General features: G+C 43.9%; 1 protein-coding gene across 1 annotated transcript in view; it reads left to right on the top strand.

Moving 5' to 3' along the window:
* Positions 1-19,380, top strand: part of MBOAT2 (membrane bound O-acyltransferase domain containing 2) — a 1,191,404-nt gene that overhangs the window by 1,027,525 nt on the left and 144,499 nt on the right. The window contains exon 9 of the mRNA XM_069606006.1: positions 10,378-10,481. Within this exon, the coding sequence (XP_069462107.1) occupies positions 10,378-10,481 (104 nt within the window). The remainder of the gene's footprint in view (positions 1-10,377; positions 10,482-19,380) is intronic.

Here is a 19,380-nt window from a genome sequence, read left to right on the forward strand (position 1 = left end):
TTAAAGGCCCTCATGGGCTTAATTAGCATCCTATAGAAAAATAGGGCACCTGGCGGAGTCCTGATTTACCCAGATGGGTACATGTATACATACAAAAAATAATCTGGATGAAAGATCCTACAAGCGATAGTGTGGTTCTGAATGTTTGTATTTATTTCAAAATGACACAGAACATTTTGGGTGACTTGACAGCTACTTTACAGTACTTTCGATAAGCAACAAAGTTTGAAACAAATGGACTAGAGTGATTGTAAACAGTGGTAACACAGGTAAGTGTCAACCTCAGAGATATTGAGGTCAAAACTCCACATAGAGGCACATTTCCAAATAAATGAGGTAGGAAGGACCTACAATTGAAAGAAGGTGCGCCTGAGACTGAAAGTGGTCCCAGACGTGGTTCACGCAAGGTGTACACAACAGTTTTTACAAAACATACACGAGAGGAGGATGGTACAGTTGTGTCACGGGGGATCGACACAGGTGTGTTTCGGCCAAATAGGGCTTGATTGGAGCCCGTCTATATGTTGGCCTTCATCAGGATGGACACCAATTGCGGTGTGGTCCGTAGAATCTGTGGGTTAGAAGAAGCTGTGAGGATCTAAGGAGGTAATTGACTAATTCACGAGAATACTTAATAGTGTCTGAGTGGTGCCGTGATGATCCTCTCGGATATGGGACCCAGTCTGGCCCTTTCCAGCTTGCGGGACCCTGAGAGATGTCGGCCTTCAGGAAACTACGGCCCACTCTAAGTGCATTTCGCACCAGCAATCCAGTAATTCTTTGAGGATTGTCCACAGCATCCCAATGCTATTGCAGCAGCAGGTAAGCTGTATATTGATACACCACGTGATGTATCATCACGGCACCACTCAGCCACTATTAAGCATTCTCGTGAATTAGTCAATTACCTCCTTAGATCCTCACAGCTTCTTCTAACCCACAGATTCTATGGACCACACCACAATTGGTGTCCATCCTGATGAAGGCTAGCAAATAGACAGGCTCCAATCAAGCCCTATTTGGCCGAAACACACCTGTGTCGATCCCCCCTGCCACAACTGTACCATCCCCCTCTCGTGTATGTTTTGTAAAAACTGTTGTGTACACCTTGTGTGAACCACGCCTAGGGCCACTTTCAGTCTCAGGCGCACCTTCTTCCAATTGTAGGTCCTTCCTACCTCATTTTTTTGGGAATGTGCCTCTATGTGGAGTTTTGCCCTCAATATCTCTGAGGTTGACACTTACCTGTGTTACCACTGTTTACAATCCCTCTAGTCCGTTTGTTTCAAACTTTCGTGCTTATCGAAAGTACTGTAAAGTAACTGTCAAGTCATCGAAAATGTTCTGTCATTTTGAAATAAATACAACCATTCAGAACCACACTATCGCTTGTAGGATCTTTCATCCTGATTATTTTTTGTATGTATTAATTAGCATCCTGATTCAGGGCGGTAGCCAATCATGAAGCTCAGAACTGTAATGTACTCAATAGTATGAGTGTGCCTTCCAAGCAGCCTGTGTGCAGCTTGGCCAGTGTTCCCATCCCTGACGCTCTTATACCATCCTTGACACCAGTGTAGCTCACACACGGGGTTCTTTAGATAATGCAGGGCTGGAACGGGCCAGCTGCCCAAGTTAACGGCCCAAGCGAAGCCCCTTTACACCAACCCCATTCCAGCCGTTGGAATTTGGACTTAAGGCCATTAGCACCCCGCGCTACCAAAGCGGTAACCCGGGGTGTAAAAAAAAAAGTATTTTCGCTCCTTCAACGGAACGCACACAGCGTCCCGTTGAAGGAGCGAAAATACTTTTCCAAGATGGCCGTCATGGAAAGGGAAGCAGGGAGTGCCGCTGCCACAAAAATAATGTAGACCTGGGGTGTTAGAGGGGGTACAAAACAGGACAGAGGGTGGGGGGAAGGTAGCGATGGGGGGATGGAATGCAGGCTTTCACCAGCGGTTCAAGTATGCGTTCCTAGCCACCTGATTGGCTGGCTCCCGCCGGCAGGGTGCTAATGAACAATGAAACAGTCCTTACGCAGCAGTTCCTAAAGCCTCTGCACTTGTACAATCCCTTTTCTTAACTGATGACTTCCTAGTGATCAAAGAAAAACGGGTACTTCACAAGTGTGGCGGTTCTGGAACTGCTGTGCAAGGTCTGTTTTGTTCTTTCTTTGTTTTATCTAAAGAGCCCTTCACTTATGCGGGGGCTAATGGTGATATTACCCTCACCAGCGGGTCCACTGGGCTGGTAACGGCACCGGCGCCCACGTTAAATGACCCTTGCTTTGCTGGCGCCCTTAACTTGGCAGCGGGCTGTTACCGGCAGGGCTGAGGGTATTGTCACCTCGCTCATTGATGCTAGAAACAATACAGGGCTGTTGGGGCTGCAGTGGTTACTGTCCTGAGGTGTGGTGCACTTGGACCGGCATAAATATGAATTATTCTTAAGACCTCCAACTCTAGGATGCGACTCTGCTCAAGTGTGCAGTAAAACGCTTCGTGCACCCCGCCGAAGTTTTGGGCAATTCTGCAGAAGGACTCTGCTCCGAGTGCCAAGAAACCTCTTCTGAGAAGACTAGGCACTACTCCCATGCCATTAAATGGTTGCTGTTATGAACGTCAGTTTTACCCACATACATCACAAATAAGTTAACTTTCTAGAATTGTCCCAAGTTTTAAAACTATTTGAAATACAGGGGACGTGATCTGGAGCATCAGTGCTAAAGATGAAGTGTTGGGCACGCCCTCTTTGCTACCGTTCCCTTAAAGAGATGTTCCTTATGATGCAGGTACTTGGGAGTAGGCAGAGGTTGAGGATCTTGGGTCCTTAGAATGCAACCCCATAACACAAAACCCATACCTGATGATCTACATCCCGAACCCCATAACCCTAAACCCATACCTAATGGACTACCTCCAGAACCCCGAACCCCACAACTCAAAACCCACACCTGATGAGCTACCTCCAGAACCCCATAACACGAAACCCCATACCTCCAGAACCCCATACGAAACCCCACACCAGGCACCGCAGTTTATGGGGAGTATGAGACAGTGAGATCAAATTATTTTCACAAGATCGCAGTGAAGAGGCAAATCTGAGATTTGAACCCAGGCAGCTTTTTAAACACTTTACCCCATATCTTGTCAGCTTTATCTGATATAAATCCGTGTTAATGTATGGGTTTTAAGAGATCCAACAATAGCCTCTTTTATAGAGGCGGCTTGAAAAGTACTAAAAACGCATAATAAATGAACTTGATGAATATAAAAATACTTATGTTACTTGAAACAAGTGTGATTGTAGTTTGATTTTCTCTGTGCAGTTTGGAGAGTGTTGCACCTGTACTTACAAGACTTGGAGAAAGAGTAATCAAAAGCAAACTATGTGAAATTGTCACCTGATTGTAGTCACTGTAGGACAAGCATGCAGCTTGCTATTATTGGGATCATGAAAGATCTCGTTGCCGGAAATTCCGAATGAAAAAGAAGGGGTGGGTTATATAGAAATCAAGGAGTGGGAAGGAGCTGACTGGAAGGAGGCCTTGTCAAATCAGAGTCTGTCATGATTCATGCAGTCATGAGTCAAGTGGTCCCTGTTGGATAAAGAAGCAAAAAATCTCAGAGGCACTCCAGCAGCTGCAACCGCAGCATTAAAATGTGCTCTTAAATAATCATCAGTGGAGCCCTTTGGGCTCCTAAACTGCAAAGCCTTAGCCCCATCAAAATCTGGCCCTTTGACTATATGAACATTTCACTGAAGTAGCAGCAGTAGAAGCTTACTACCCAGCGGTGCACGGGTCGAAACCTTTTCAGGTAGAGTGTTAGTCGCCTAAATTTAATTCGAGTGTTAGATTAACATGCACGACAGCACGTGTGTCAATTTTCGAACTTTACTGACGCGCCTTTATTTTTTACTTTGCTAAAATTACATTTTTAAGCTCGTGGTAATTTCATATCATGGAGAACACTGCCATCGTGTGGTTTGTTTTTGTTCACAGTTGTGCGTTTAAATGAACAGAACAACATTTTAACCCCTCGCTACCGCTGGGTGTAGAAGCTTAACAGAAGACTGAATATTGTAAGGTTAGCTTTTGGAAGGGCTAGTTCAGGTTTCGGTCTCTCCGAGGTTGATAACTTAAGCTTAGTAACACTTTGTAGCGACGGCGACGCATCTGGAGTAGTTATGTTCTAGGTTAGAAAGAATGTAGATAAGGAATTCAACACCCAGACGACTCCAGCCCCACACCGTTCTCTCCCGAGTGGAAACTGATAAACATAGGTCAAGGACCCCTGTCTTTCTTATTTTAGCATGTGCCCGCCCCCGGGATCTAGTTTAGAAGGTGCGCTGTACTGCGCATGTGTAACACTCACTAAGAGGTCATGTTGAGCATTCTTCCGACCTAGAAGTCCCCGCCCCAGAGAGACTTATCAAATACTACTTTAAGTTGCAACGAGTTACTCTTACAAAACGTGACTGAAGCCGACTGGGAATGGAGTGAATGTACACACATGCACACATAAATGAGGACAGATTGGCACAGTTACATGTGATTTCATCGAATGAAAAAACAAATTCAATTTTAACGAATAAAAAACAACTAAAACCAAAATAACACATTTCTTTTTTGTTTTGGGGTGTTCCCCTCCCTTTTTTTAGTAATACTTTTCTCCACCCCCCAAACCACTATTCCCACTCCCAACCCAATTTTTATTATTTTCCAAAATTAGTTTTTTTTGTTTTCGTTGTTTTTTCATGCGTTAAAATGTCCTTCGTTGTTTTCTATTCAATATAATCACTGCATACTGGTCTGCTGATGTGCATGCGCTAGCTTCCGGGGCTGGCTTAGTCACTCTAGAATGACTTCACTTCCTGTCTTTACAGGGCACGAGATTTGTCGGGGAACCTCTGCAACAGGGTCCCAGTGTCCTGGGACGCAACACCAGTCAACATCACAAACTGCACAGCTGTACTTGAAAATGCCAAGCAACACAGTAAACACGGGGCACACAATTGAACATTTTACCCACCTCCCTGTCATTTTAATTAGTTTGGATGAAAAATCAATGACACTTTCTGGTATCGTATGGTTACAGAACCAACATCCTTGCAATAAAGTAGCCTAGCAACGCACTACAACATATAACAATGCACGCCAAAGCATAAAAGGCATAACAAGGTATGAGCATGTATAAGGCATGAAGATGCACAGCTTGGCCACCCCACCGCACTTCTCCCCCTCGCCTCCCAATAATAGCTCCTGTTTAAACCCTCATTGCTCTTGCATGAACCTCTTTCTTCCCTCCCCCGCCCCTCTCCAATAGACACAGTGCAACAAGGATCAGGGGATGGCAGATTGGGGGTTGGGGTATTTATGCAGGCAGATTCAGGGGTTTTGGAGACATTAACGTTTGGTTTGAGAGAAAGAGTGCCCCCAGGAAATAAAAAACACAAACCACAATGCCTCCTTTTTTAGTATGCTAAAGGGTTGTGGGGGGTTGAGAGCCATCGAAGACCTCATCCCGCCTTGCCACGGTGCTGTACATGGTGGGGCCAGCCGGGACTTTTGCCCATCACTGAGGCGCCCATTGGTCAAATAACTGTGTCCATCAGGTGTACGTTAGGTGATCAAAACAGGTGCCAGATTCGCTGGTGGTTTATCGCAGGTTTGAGCTGGAGCTTAAAGTAGCACCTGTGCATGGCATCGCACAGTGAGTCGGAGCTACTGCATACAGTGTCCTCAATCTTGTACATGAGATGCTAGCAGAGCAACTGTTAGGCAAGATTGTATGTAGTAACCCTGTGGGAGACTGCACCAGCCTTGTCCTCTTGGCAATAGGTAACCCAACCTTTGGTATAGGCCTGTACTACACAAGTTGGTAGAGTGACTGAGCAGCCAGGCTTATCTCAAGAGGGGTCAATGTGAGCTGTAGGGTTGCAACATAGTTTCAAAGTGACATGTATTCAAATAACACTTATACTCCAGGTTTCTTGATTAAAATAATGATTTATTAATTTAACAGTCCGTTTTAAAATCAGCCTTATTTAGAAGGGAGCAATATCCAACACTTAAATACACTTCAAAATACACTCCTTCAGTTCAATAAGGTAAGTAGATACCCTTTTGGGATTGCACACAGATATTCCTACACCCTGAGGTGATTTCAATAATTAGGACACTGTGGACATTAATGTATCACTTTTCACACTTCAATGGCAGTACTGAAGTTGTGGCAAAAAGGAAAAGGTTAGAGAAGGAAGCAATTGTTAACAAGTTTCTCAATAAGAACTTTAGAATCCCCCAATGCAATGTAGGTTAACTCTTTCCCAGCTTTACAAGTAAGGTATGTGTGACTTTTTGGCGGGACAGTTAAACACAAAGTCAGAGGGTAAGAAGAGTCTTCAGGGAGCCAGGACAGCCAATGTCAATTGAGCAAAGCTCAGGGGAGCTGAGGCACTTCTTGAAGATTAGCACAAAAGTCTTGCACAATGTTAAAGAGAGTTTTGTTGTAAAAGAATCCCTGTTGGGCCACAAGCTGGGAGGCTTGTGAGAAGCACAATGCAAGTCTCCAGTGAGAGCAAGCAAACTACACACAAGAGGCAAGTACCCCTTACCTCACAGTACCTTGAGTCGGAAGAAAAGGTTCCAGCTGGCTTCTGTTCCTGTTGTAATCCTGCAGATCCTGTTGTTCCTGGGCCTCAGTCGTGGGGACAAGAGGGAGGACGTCAGGGGACTCCTGCACTACGGTTTGAAGGTCGGCGGCAGCAATGGGCACAATTCAGATCAGTGGCACTTTGTGGTTTCAGCTACTCACAAATAGCTCCACTGCGGTTCTTGGACACCTTGTGGACTTTCCTTGCTTCTGGAGTCCAGCACTCTGTTGAGGTGGCTCCGGCTTGGTCAGCCCTGCTTCGAGGATGTCCAGAGTATCTTCCTGGAGCCCGGTCTGGTTTAAAGGAGATGCACTCGATTCTGGTGTTCCTGTCGCCTGGCACTCGGTTCCTGCAGCAGCAATGAAGTACAGCCCACAGAGAAAGGGTTTCCAGCCGAGTTCGTCTTGGGGCCGATTGGTACCATCAACCCAAGGAGAGAAGTCATCCTTGCAGGGCTTCTGTAGTCGATTTTAGAAATTCAGAGCTTCAGCAATGCAGCAGGGCTTCACCGGGCAGACCAACGTTCCAGGAGGTTACACCAAGCTTCTTCTTCGGTTCCTTCGTCCAGTGGTCGACTCTGCCTTCCTTGAAAAAGACCTGGCCTTTTATGCAAGTAGTTCCCATTCATTCGCACCCTAGCTGTCACTCACACAGCAGGGTGGCTGTCCTCCAAGGACAGCCCGCCAGCCAATCACCTTTGGGTGCATTCCTGTAACCAAGGAGACTAAGCACAGGGAGTTTCAGGAACCTCCCTCGCTTTCTGCCCCTGGCAGACATGCCAGAGGCGGACTTCACCAGTGAATCCCGCCAAAGACAAAACGAACAAGGGACCAAACCTGATAAATCTCAAGAAGGACCTTTCCAACAAGAAATGGCGAAAAAAGACGACCATGGCCATTTTGACAAAATGGGCACCCATGGGTGCTTTAATGCAGCTGAGTATTCAGCCTGCGGTAAAAACACACAATGGTAGGAAATAGTAAACCGCTGCCACCAGCCATGAATTGTAGAAAGGGTAACATACAAATATTACATGAGAAGGTAGACAAAGGGGATACTAAGTAACCCCTCCAGCACTCTATGTAAGATAGTGTGTGCTGGGTCTACAAAGAGAAAAAGGTAAGTAAAGTCAATTTTACTTTATTACTCTTGGAAACAGTAGTTATGCAAGAGAAGGTATTTAAACCTTAGCAGAAATCCAATAAAAAGATGATGCCTATGGAGTTTGTCAGACTCCAAAACCAAAAGAAACACAGGGTTCAAATCAAATAAAAATACATGAGAGAGTGGGTAAAAGGTCTCACTCTCTCCAGGATAAAAATTAAATGTCTTTAAGTCCAGCAAAAAGAGCTGGGGGTCTCTAAGGTAGAAGGGAATTAGCACATTTCTGAGAATCCTCCCTAACAACCCTTTGACCTTTATTGACATTTAATGTAGGACAGGACACACTTTAAATATGACCCATTATGCTTCAAGTACCCTCTACTCTATATCCCTTTTAATGAAGTACTGCACTAGTCCTAATTTATTAAACTAGTTCCTAAAAGTATATGCAGGAAATGCCATGTGAATGAGTGCTTGTCTACTCTCCTTACACCTGTTGGAAAGGCCCACCAGCACATTTCATGGTTGCATCGTTCTCCATAGTTCCAAAGCCGTGACATCACAGGGCTCATGAGTATTATTTGCACGCATCGAGTGCCAGCTGGGATTCATGTGCGGCACCCCAGCCGCCCTGGCAGAGATTGGTGACAGGCTAAGCAGGCTTGTGTATCCTGCCACATATTTCCCAGCCCTTGGCTACTACAGGGCCGGAATTAGCTCGCGGTGGATGTACATGACATCCAATGACACTGCTGGCTGCAGTCCTTTTCTTCCTGATGAGTTGGAGCATTTCCAATTCCAAACTATACCCTGCATGGATTGACACGGGAAAAGAGGCAAAAGTAGACCTTGCTTCTTCCAAATCCAAAGTCTCTCCAATCTTCATGACGAGGGCGCAGAATTTCCCAGGTTCAGGTCTTTGAAGGAGGGTGATTGGATTTCCACTCAACATATCATTAACAAAACTCCAGAACAGGAATTTGCCAGGATGCTCCGGGTCCCAGTGATTCCAGTGTGCATAGTGAACAGTCTGTCGTGCACGCCCAGGTGGATTGTGCGTCTCTGGATCCCAGTGGATTGTGCGTCTCCATTCCTCTGGAAGAACTGATCAAAAGCACCTGCTGTCAGAGACTTCCGGTAAAGTGGAACTGTCTTCTTCTCAAGAAAAGGTGACCGATAACCAGGAAGTCACTCTCGGGTAAAAATCTCACGTGTTCAAATGCCTGTGGTTTTTGATGATTATGTGAGATGCTAACATTCGGTCAGTATATAGTCTGTGGACGCTGAACACACGGATAATGGCCTGCGTTCCGAGCAAGCTGATGGCTGTTCCACCATTCTCTCTTGATCTCCACTACGTTCAATGTTTACCATGGCTACTTGATCAAGTGGTCCATTCAGATCTTCTCTGACAAGTCGTTAACTGAAGCTTTTCAGCCCTGTAGCTTTGCACATCTAATAAGTAACTCCAATTTTTTACTTTTGTAAAATACATGGTCCATACAATAAATAATTATTATGGGGTACATATCTTGTGGTTTATTTCAGTATGGGTTATATTTAGAAAGAATAAGTCTAGTGATGTCCACTAGATCACAGTGCTGCTGACTTTGCTTTACAGTTTCCCTTTCATGCAGGTATCCAAATGCAGCCAGATCAGCGCTGCCATCTTGTGGACATTTTGAGACATTTTCGGATAAGCAGAAATTCAATTATAATTATATAATATATATATATATATATATATATATATATATATATATATATATATATATATATATATATATATATATATATATATATATATATATATATATATATATATATATATATATATATATATATAGTGGCCGAGGGCATCATGGCGCTGTTTCGAACCGGTTACATTGAACTTGACAATAACAGAACACACAGATCAGGAATATGGGGGCCAGAGGCCTTACGAATTGGCATGAAAGAGTCGGGGAGAGTTATTGAGGCAGAGCAATTACATCGGATTTTACTGAAATCCCAAAAGCATGACTTGTCTGGCTGTATAGCAATCTGAGTGCAAACCTATGCCGTATTTAAAATGGATTTTGCACATCACCAAACTTTACATGAGTGGCCGGATCACTTGCACGCCAAATATGTGGCCCTTTATAAGCAAGGACACACGTTACAGAAGGAAAACTAAATCATTGTCCTATGTGAAGTCCTACTGTATCTATTGTGTGTGTGTATATAGCATGCGACTCTCGCCTTGCTCGCAAACAGCAACTTACTGAGCTGCCTTTCTCATGGCTAATCATTATTTTAAATCCTAACGTTGTTATAAATGCGAGTACACGCATACCACGTGGATCGTCAAGATGAAATATTCTAGCCATGTTGAAATAGAAACACCATTTTCTCTGACATTGCTGTTCATGGCTGTTAGCACAGCAGTATGGGCTGTGCACGTGTGCACACCAGGGGAGTACTTGCAGCTCGACCACTCGCACGTGTGCAGCTTATGTGCCATGCGAGTGCTGCAAGCTTTCATTTCTGTAACTGTATGATAGCTTTGTTTACTGGCAAGCATGCGTCGCTCCTCATGTGATTACATAGTCTTTCTTCCGTTTCCTCCCATTGCAGCTGATGCTATCAATAATGCCGCCGGGTTCGGTTTCCAAGGATATGATAAAAATGGAGTGCCATGCTGGGATTTAATCTCAAATCTGAGGATTAGCCACATAGAGGTGGGTATATAAATTATGTAATGGTGTGGACGTATTGATATGAAATCTTTGTGTGTATTTCTTGCAGAATTATAGTTTAACCCGTTACTTGTCCTTAATATGCAGTTATAAATCAGAAAAGGTTGCGCGCACACACTCTCCATGTACCATCTGCTCCATGTAGACACGGATTGCATTTTATAAATCGGTCCTTGAGATGAACATTAATTATGCTCTTCCACGGTGTGCATTATATATTAAATATAAACAGTTTAATTGTAAACCTAAATTCCTGCTGATTTATATACACAAAATACTGTTCATTGCTGACTCATTTGCTATGACACTGTTTCGCAGAAGAGGAAAATGCAGTCTACAGTAAATACTTGTAATTGGTTATTTATAATGCGCTTAATACCCATAGGTTTCTAAGCACTGACCTGGTGATCGAACCTGTGTTGCTCTGCGTCATCTTGCTTCCAAGGCGAGCACGGTGCCCCTGAGCTATCGGTCTATAAATAACCACAATACAGTTCGATATTAAAATAAAAGCTTCTACGTGCTTTGATGCCTTTTAGTGCTGACCTTTCAGTGAAGAGTGATTTTTGGTTTCTGTGTAGTTACAGGTTATATTCATCATGTAAACAACTGTTACCTGAAATTCCTGTGTCAATTGCAGTGGGTCTAAATTCTTGTCGCTTGCTCTGTGTGCTGCAGATCCAGCATGTTTGCAGAATGTGTTACTGTAGCAAAGTATTTTCAGTGTGTTCAGTTTTGCCCCTGGTTAGGTGAGGAATCTCATGGCCGCCACACCCCACACTGTGCCTTCCCGGGTCCTGCCTTCTGGTACCTGAGTCCAGAAGCGACTTTGTTACTTCAGCAGCACCCCAATCCATTCCCCTCTCCTCTGCCCTCCACCAACCCCCCTCCACCTGAAATAACACACGGACACATTTGTGGATGCATAGGCCACAGTTGCTTTATTAAATTAAGCAGGAGGTAGCTTACAGGTGCTCCGTTACTCGAATTTGGTAGTACTGCTTCAGGATATTCTACTATGAGCAGCACACCTTTACATTCCCCACTTGTTGGCGAGCAGCATCCGTTGAGCGGATCTGACGCCGTTACTTTTCCACTTTACCTATCATGAGCTCAACTTGATGGCGAGCAGCATCCGTTAAGCGGAACTGAAGCCGTTACTCCCCATTTTGCGACGGCTTTACTTTGAGACGATGCCCTTTTACCACTTTCCCAGGTGCAGGATCATTAAGCTTCTTCTCACTCCTGTTGCCTACCCCCCCCTTTGCTCCCTGTCGGTCAGGTGTAAATGCTCTAAGCTTTCCCTTTACCCCAACCCCTTCGTACCCCGACCCCCAGCTTCCAGGTCCCTATCTTATTCCTCGCCCACTCTCGCCTCCTCACCCATCCCCTCCCCCGGTACCTAGCCTCTGACTTTTCCACCCGGTCTCCAATGCCTACTACTCGCTCCCTGTTAATTGTGTGACTTACCCTCTTGCATGCCCCCATTAGGTTTCCTGTTCTCCCTCGTTCCTCCTTGCGCTTGCCCCCTTCCCTTAATGCTGTTGTCTGCCCCTCGCTCCCCGGGTGTTCTTCCCCCAACCCCTTTGACGCCCCCCCCCTTTTGCTCCCCCCTAGTCCCCGACCACTAGTCCTCTGCCAACTGAAGTGGCTGCGCCGGTTTTTCGTACATGTGTCCCCTTCCCCCTTTTTGACTACTTGGATTCCCTTGCGCCCTGTTTCCTTGTGCCTGCCAGCCCCTACCTTACCTGTGTTTATCAGCTGCCCAGAGGGGATGGCCAGGCTCAATGCCTCCACCCTCCCCTTCCTCACACCTTGTCTCCCCCTCCCCTTACGTGTTGCTTGGTGCCCTCGGGTCTGGAAGGGGCCCCTCCCCTCTCTCTCTGCCTGCCCTGTAGCTATACTGGCATGGGATCCCCTTTTTGCCCCTAGGAATGGCTGGTGAGGGTGTCGGCTATGTTCGTGTCTGGCTTTAGCCCTCACTGTGTTTGGCGCATCCCTGGGCTGTTTCTGTAGTCCTCAGCCCGAAGGTCTCCACCGGGGTCCTTCTCCAGCTGTGACAGTGCTGATCTACCTTAAACGACGGCCTTTAAACAGGGGGCCATGTTTGTTAGTGGTAATCAGCAGAAGAGGTTGCGGTTCAGCATATGCAGGATCTTTCCTCGGGTTGCGTGATAAGCCTAGGATGCACCATGGACACATTTTAAAGCCAGTTAATGGGTATTTTCAAAGCGGAACTATGTAAACCTGTCCTTCCACAGACTGCACATGCTTTAGATCTCATGGTGTGCATTGATCTAACAAAAAAACCACGAAAACCCCAATTCATACAAAAACATGGCATCTTATTAAAATCTGCTTCATGGGATGGTTTGCTTTGATGGCAATTACATTACAGGGCCGGGAAGATAGCTCAGATAGCTCAGGATTGTCTTGGAAGCAAAACAACGCATACCAACACAAGCTCGAATCTCAGTCTCACCCTTAGAAACTGGTTGCTGGTATTATAAGAACAATTATAATTTAATTTATAATTACATTCTCTTGCTAACACTGCAATGGCGTCACCCATCTTATAAATAATGCTAACAAATAAATACATTCATATGGTTTGCCCTGCTGTAAAATACCATGTACCCAGAATCATACATTCCAAAGCAGTCAGGCAGGTTACAAATCAGCGTGTATGCTGACAACCCAGCTCACATGTTCACCTGGGTCACATCAGCAAAGTAGAGCGACCTGAAGTGGTATTTGCTGTCCCATGAGCGGCTTCAGCTTTCCTGGCTGGGTCGTAGCGCTTCATTGCGAATTCATGTGGAATATATAACCAATCGCAAGTCAGGGAGTCCAAGTCCTAATAGGGTTTAAACGTCTGAAACAAAGTAGGCGAAACAGCCATCCTGGAAGATCTTAGTCCTGCATCACAATTATGCCACGCGATACATAGTTCAATGGTATAGCGATATTTTAAAATCAACCAGTGATGTTACCTGTAGCTGTCATTCCTTCCGACCAAAGTTACACTTTAGCTGATCTTCAGGGCAACATGGACGATAATATGTATGCAGACATCTTGGGCTTCAGCGGATGCTCCCTCCGTTTCTCTGCAAGAAACCTTCGAGCTCGAAAATAAATCGACCCTTTCTTTTTTCTTTCATGCAGTGAACATGGAGTACGCCTCTTTCTGAGAATTGCAATGATTGCCAAGAAAGGTCACAAATGCTGTTTTCTACTTCTCCATCAGATTGCAGATATGATGTACCATGTGTTCTTGTTTCTACTTAGCCCGCAAAGTATTCCTCAGAGGAGGCCCATTATCAGCCTTTTTAAGAAATGAGAAAAAAGTTCTCATTGCAATCATCTGAAGAAGCATAATAAATAAGGGGTTTCTGGGAGTTTCTCTCGATCGGCCTATATCCCGCGTTTGAGTCTCAACCAGAGTCTGTAGCTCACCATCCTTTCACAGAAGAGAAATTTCCTCTACATATCAGTCTTTGTCCTGCCCAAGGGCAGTCCAGCACCGAAATGCCTGGCAATTCTCTTCTGAACAAGAGTACCAACAACAACCCCAGACGCGTGTTTCAGCCTGTTTGGGCCTCGTCAGTGAGGGGGAGCTCTGCCTCTCTAAGAAAAGTGAGCAAGGGTGCCACATCTGGAATACCCTGGTAATTTAGGGTGAAAACACAAAGCTACTTAATATGCATGAGTAAGGGGTTTCTGGGAGTTTCTCTCTACTGGCCTATATTCTGGGTTTGAGTCTCAACCAGTTTTTAGCTCACCAATTATCTGAAGAAGCTCATCAAACATTCCTGTAATTGAAAACATTTGAACTATGCCAACTTTTTAGATTTGCGTTTTGGCGGTACTAGTCCCGCTGTGAAAATGTTTTAGCAAAGAGGTGCCATAAACTCTCCAACATGAGCCCCGACATCATTGGACCTCCACACCGCTATTCCTTGCTTTTCCTAAGCTAAAATGGGGCTCTGGATCTTGCCGACCCCTTTGCACAGACTTTTTCTCTCTTTCTCAGTTGAGGTTCTCCAGTCCTTTCTGATCTGAGTCAGATGCTCAGCAGTGCCCTCTTATGGTTCCATCGTCTTCTGAATAAGGCCTGCAGACTTTCTTCCATGATTGCAGTTAAGATGATATCCACACCCTACAACAAATGGTTTCAGAGCTCTCCATGAAATGTGAAGACCTGGAGAACAATTCTTGGTCCAGGTACATTCCTCTGAAATATTTGTCGGTGCCCCGTACATGGGCTACAGAACATGAGTAGAATCAAATATTAAAATATGATAACTGACTGCAGAGAAGAGGCGTAAATATAGCTGTTGCATTAAGCAGAATTGGAGCACAAGGGATATTGACCAGTCCTTGAGTATATTGTAGGGCAACTTCAAAGATCACAGCAAAGAACTGGGTATAAAGTTGGAACCATATTGGAATAGATTAATACCAGCTTTAGAGTTTCGTATTTTATGCTGATACTTAGTAACATCAATATTAACAAGTGCCCTGAAGAAGAGCCAGGAGGCTTAAAACACATTTTGGCACCCGTACAGCTTACATGAATTTGTAAAGCATAATAAATAATACAGACAAATAATTATATTTCTAATAAACAGTGTATGTTTTCATGCATCAGGTTAATGATGGCAATATCCGCTTTCTAGGGCAGGAAGGAGTTCTAATCAACCCAGGAGATTGTTTTGGTTCAAATTCCATTTAATAAAGTCGACTGGGCATTTATTAGAACCACCCTGAAAGTTATTGGGCCTGGGGAAACATTTTTATAATTTGTTTTCACAGTTAACTTCTAAACATTTGGTAACTGGTGTAATTTCTAGAGGATTTAAACTGGGTAGAGGGATGTGAAAAGGCTGCCTCAGTTCTCCTTTGTTGTTTGCAATAGTCATGCAGCCCTGTGTGAGGAGAGTTGGGGCCAACACAGAGATTACATTTAAGGTGGCCATGTTTGTGGTTGTCATTCTGTTGATGATTCAGAATCCCACTACTTTTCTTTGGCCTCTGACGGATGCATTGCAAAGTTATAAGATAGTATTTGACTTAAAGATAAATGACTCTAAATCAGAACGTTTGAATTTCTCACTCTCCATTGAGCTGATGGGATCTCTTGCTTAGGCCGGCATATATATGGGCACGTTATTTAGGAGTCAATATCACGCCAACAATATCAGACCTGTATAAGGCCAATTGCTTTGACCTGCTCAATTCTCTTCAGAGGGATCTTGCGAGATGGAAGAGATGGGTCATTCATTGGTTTGGGAAGATTCAAGCTATTGGAATTAACATTCTGCCACATCTACTAGACCTCTTTTAGGCCCTTCCAATGGTCTCCCTCAAAAAAGATGTTCAGAAACTACAACAAGACATTTTATAGGGAGGGGGGAGGCCCGGATTTCCAGGAGGGTGATTTTATCAGTTAAGCATAGACGGTATTTGCAGTGTCCAGATCTACAAAAATCTCTAAGGCCTCCCAGCAGAGAATCATGGAGAAGTGGTGTAAAGTGGAGCCCCCCCAGAAAATGGTGGGCCATGGATGTGTCTGCTATTGGGGGTTGCACCATGGGCAGTGTGGCTTCCCAAGATCATTGTATTTGATTCCGGTTACCAAATCTGTTTCAGAGGTCCGAGGCTCACTGGTGGTGTGACTGAGAAACACTCCATTCACTTCCCTGTTAACTCTCATACTCGGGAAGCCTGGCTTTTCCTCAGCCTTGCACTCTACAGCTTTCTGAGCTCTGTGTGAACATATGGGCTGATGCATTTTCAACTTGTTCATGTATGTAGAGATGACATCTTTCCATAGTTGCAACATGACTTCCAGCTGATGGAAGGGAAGGAGATGCCCTCTAGTATAGCCAATTAAGATACCAAGTGATGCAAATGGCTGACTTTGAGAAGGTTGTTGTCCAAGTACCTCCTTGGTTTTAATTTCCATTAGCAACCTGGGGAGAGTGATCAGTACAGGCACGCATTTCATCACCACCTCAGGCTGGCAGCTGGGTTTGCCATTTTACATCAGTTCAGCCATTGACCCCATCCCTGTGTCATCCCTATTGACCCCCACACACAACCCATTGGTCCACATATCCCTGCGAATTTCCCAGTCCCACTATTTTCTGGCCCCTTACCTCTTATTGCAGTACACCACAAGCTCTTCCTCCTCATCATTCCATCTTGGTTCAGGCAGTGGAAACAGCTAAGGGACTTACTCCCTTTACTGTTCCCCTGCTGGTCAACTTGTTTTCTTTGTTTACAGGAAATTGACCACACATAAAATATGTCTAACTATTTCCTGTAAAGGAAAAAAACGATTGGCACCCCAGCACGGAAGCCCCGGGGATCGAACGTACCTGGGTTTGGGATGGCAAGCCATTAGCGGCTCAGTCCGCCCCAGCTCAGCGTGATTAAAACTAGAGTATATATCAGGTCTTCATTTCTTCCCACCCAAAAGCCAAATGGTCCTTCATGAAAAGCTGGCAAAAGAATCCAGGTAAAACTATGATTTGTAATGGAGGATCATCTGGGCTAGGGATAAATGGTCCCCACTGTGCACCGGTATAGAGAAATTGCATTAAAACTACTTTGCAGATGCTCCATGACTCCACACAATCTATCCGTTCTGAATTGAGGATGTAGTGAAAGTGTTTGTTAGTAGCATATGAGGCGCCCTTTTTTGCAATGTTACATTTTTGATAGGAGGGAACGCTCCGTTTCCAGCCTTAGTACTGCCTTCCTATTTTTTGATTGTTGATCTCAATTTAATATAAATGTAATATAAAATTGGTGTCAAAGATGATATCTATTTGATATCAAATGTATATTTCTTGATATAAAGTGTTTTTGTAGTTGGATATGATGTTGAGATGATTTGATATAAAGTGAATATAAAGTTTATATAAACGTGTGGGTGGGAGCACTTGTGTGCGCTGCTGCCTGTTGGAGGACGAAGTGAGTTGTGAGGAGATAGACAACAAATGTTAGGGTTTTGTCGTGGTCATGCGTTGATGACGCGGTTATGGTTTTGGCTTTGTATACATTATTGATAAGCCTTTGAATAATGTTCATATGTACTTTATATTATTTTTAATATAAAGTTGGCAGAGATTTCATAATACTTTTAATAAAGTTTATAAACACATATTATTTTTATAAAAAGTGGGCGTGCATTTGATTCAACTTTAATAATGTTTATATAATTTTGATATAAAATTTGATTGAAAGGGCTGACTTAAGACCGTGGGGGCAGGCTTTACAACCCAGATATATAGCTTTTTGCTGTGAGCTGGAAAACACAGCGCTGCTTGACCTTTACAGGGACTATTCATGAAACAGCTTTTAGAAACTGCTACAGTTACGAGGGGGTGAACAACCCCAGGAAGCCCCGGATTTTATGGTGTATGATGGGATGGAAGATGCTCAGGATTTGATGGCTGACTATGAACCTTAAGAGTTTTGGGACAATGACGACGCAGTTGTGGAGCAGCCATTTGCGGCCGATGCAAGCTCTGAAGACAAGGACTGTGAAGCTATGGTTCTGCAGGCGGATGCAGCAATGACGACATAGACTGATTCCGCCCCTCAGAGCCTTGATGAAAAACAGGATCATTAGTGCAGGAGGAGACCCGGACTGCGGCAGAGAATATTAATATTTATTGTGCTTGCTGTTTAAACCAACTTAAAAACCCTGGGTATTTCTAAAGTAGCCTGTCTTTCGCTAATGGAGACCGATAGCCTTAAGGACAATGCTATTCATTGTGCTTGTTGTTCAAAACGAATTGAAAGCCCAGGCGATAACAGTCTGTGTAAGGAATGTATTACGCTAATGGAGACCAATATGGTCACAACGGCTCATCTTCAAACTGATATTCATACCACCTAGGAGATTACGGCCATAGTGACTGGGGCGTGTTTAAAACAGCACTTTTACAGATGGTGCTACGGACATAAAATGAATGATCCCCAGCAGGATGCTCACGAATGTTTTAAAATATCTTAAGCAGATAATTTGCTACATAAAATATGTTTTGCATTGAGCCCTAAACATTTATTAGATTGTTGTGCTTGACGCAACCGCTGACACAAATGAGGATCGGGGCAGGAACTGAACGATGCGTATCTAAAACATTATGGGCTATAGAATCTGTTAATAACCCTCTTTTAAAAATGAAGCAGTTAGACGCATGTGTCCGATTTGGGGTTCGAAACATCAACGAAAAAACAGTTCCCAACTGGGCGGGGATAAAGTATATATAAATGAGCATCTGATGGAGCGTAACATGCCTGCTTAACAAAGCAGCAGCGTGCAATGTTTGTGCAGTATTCGCATGTATTATGAAATCTAAAACTGGGCCGATTGTTTTAGTGTCTTAATGTGAATATATTTTGAATACAACTTGTCGTTTTAAATGCGAATAAAAATCTGTAGTATATCAAAACTGACAGTATCTTCATGTTGAGCTGTTATTGGGAAACCTATCTGGCCAAAAAATGTCAAAAATATGATATGAAAAAGGGGCATTCATTCAGGTAACATCACCTGGGAAAATAAAAAAAGCCCACATTTTGAAACATGGGAAGAGTTCTTAGCTTATACGTGGGATTAAACAAAGTTTCTCAAAGTTATTGACCCAGCCACAGCCCTGCATTATACGTATGAATGAAGTCAACTTTAAAATCAACAATTTGTGTGTTTTTATACATAATAAATAGGACCACATAATAAAGAGCCAGAACATTTTATGATTTGTACAAATATTTCTTTATATAAAAAAAGTTAGGCATAAACAGCTTAATACAGAAAAGGCAAGCATTTAATGCAAAAGAAAAAATAAACATGCAGATTCAATTA

This window comes from Ambystoma mexicanum, chromosome 4p, assembly GCF_040938575.1.
Source record: "Ambystoma mexicanum isolate Mex_15411 chromosome 4p, UKY_AmexF1_1, whole genome shotgun sequence".
In the NCBI taxonomy this organism is placed as follows: domain Eukaryota; kingdom Metazoa; phylum Chordata; class Amphibia; order Caudata; family Ambystomatidae; genus Ambystoma; species Ambystoma mexicanum.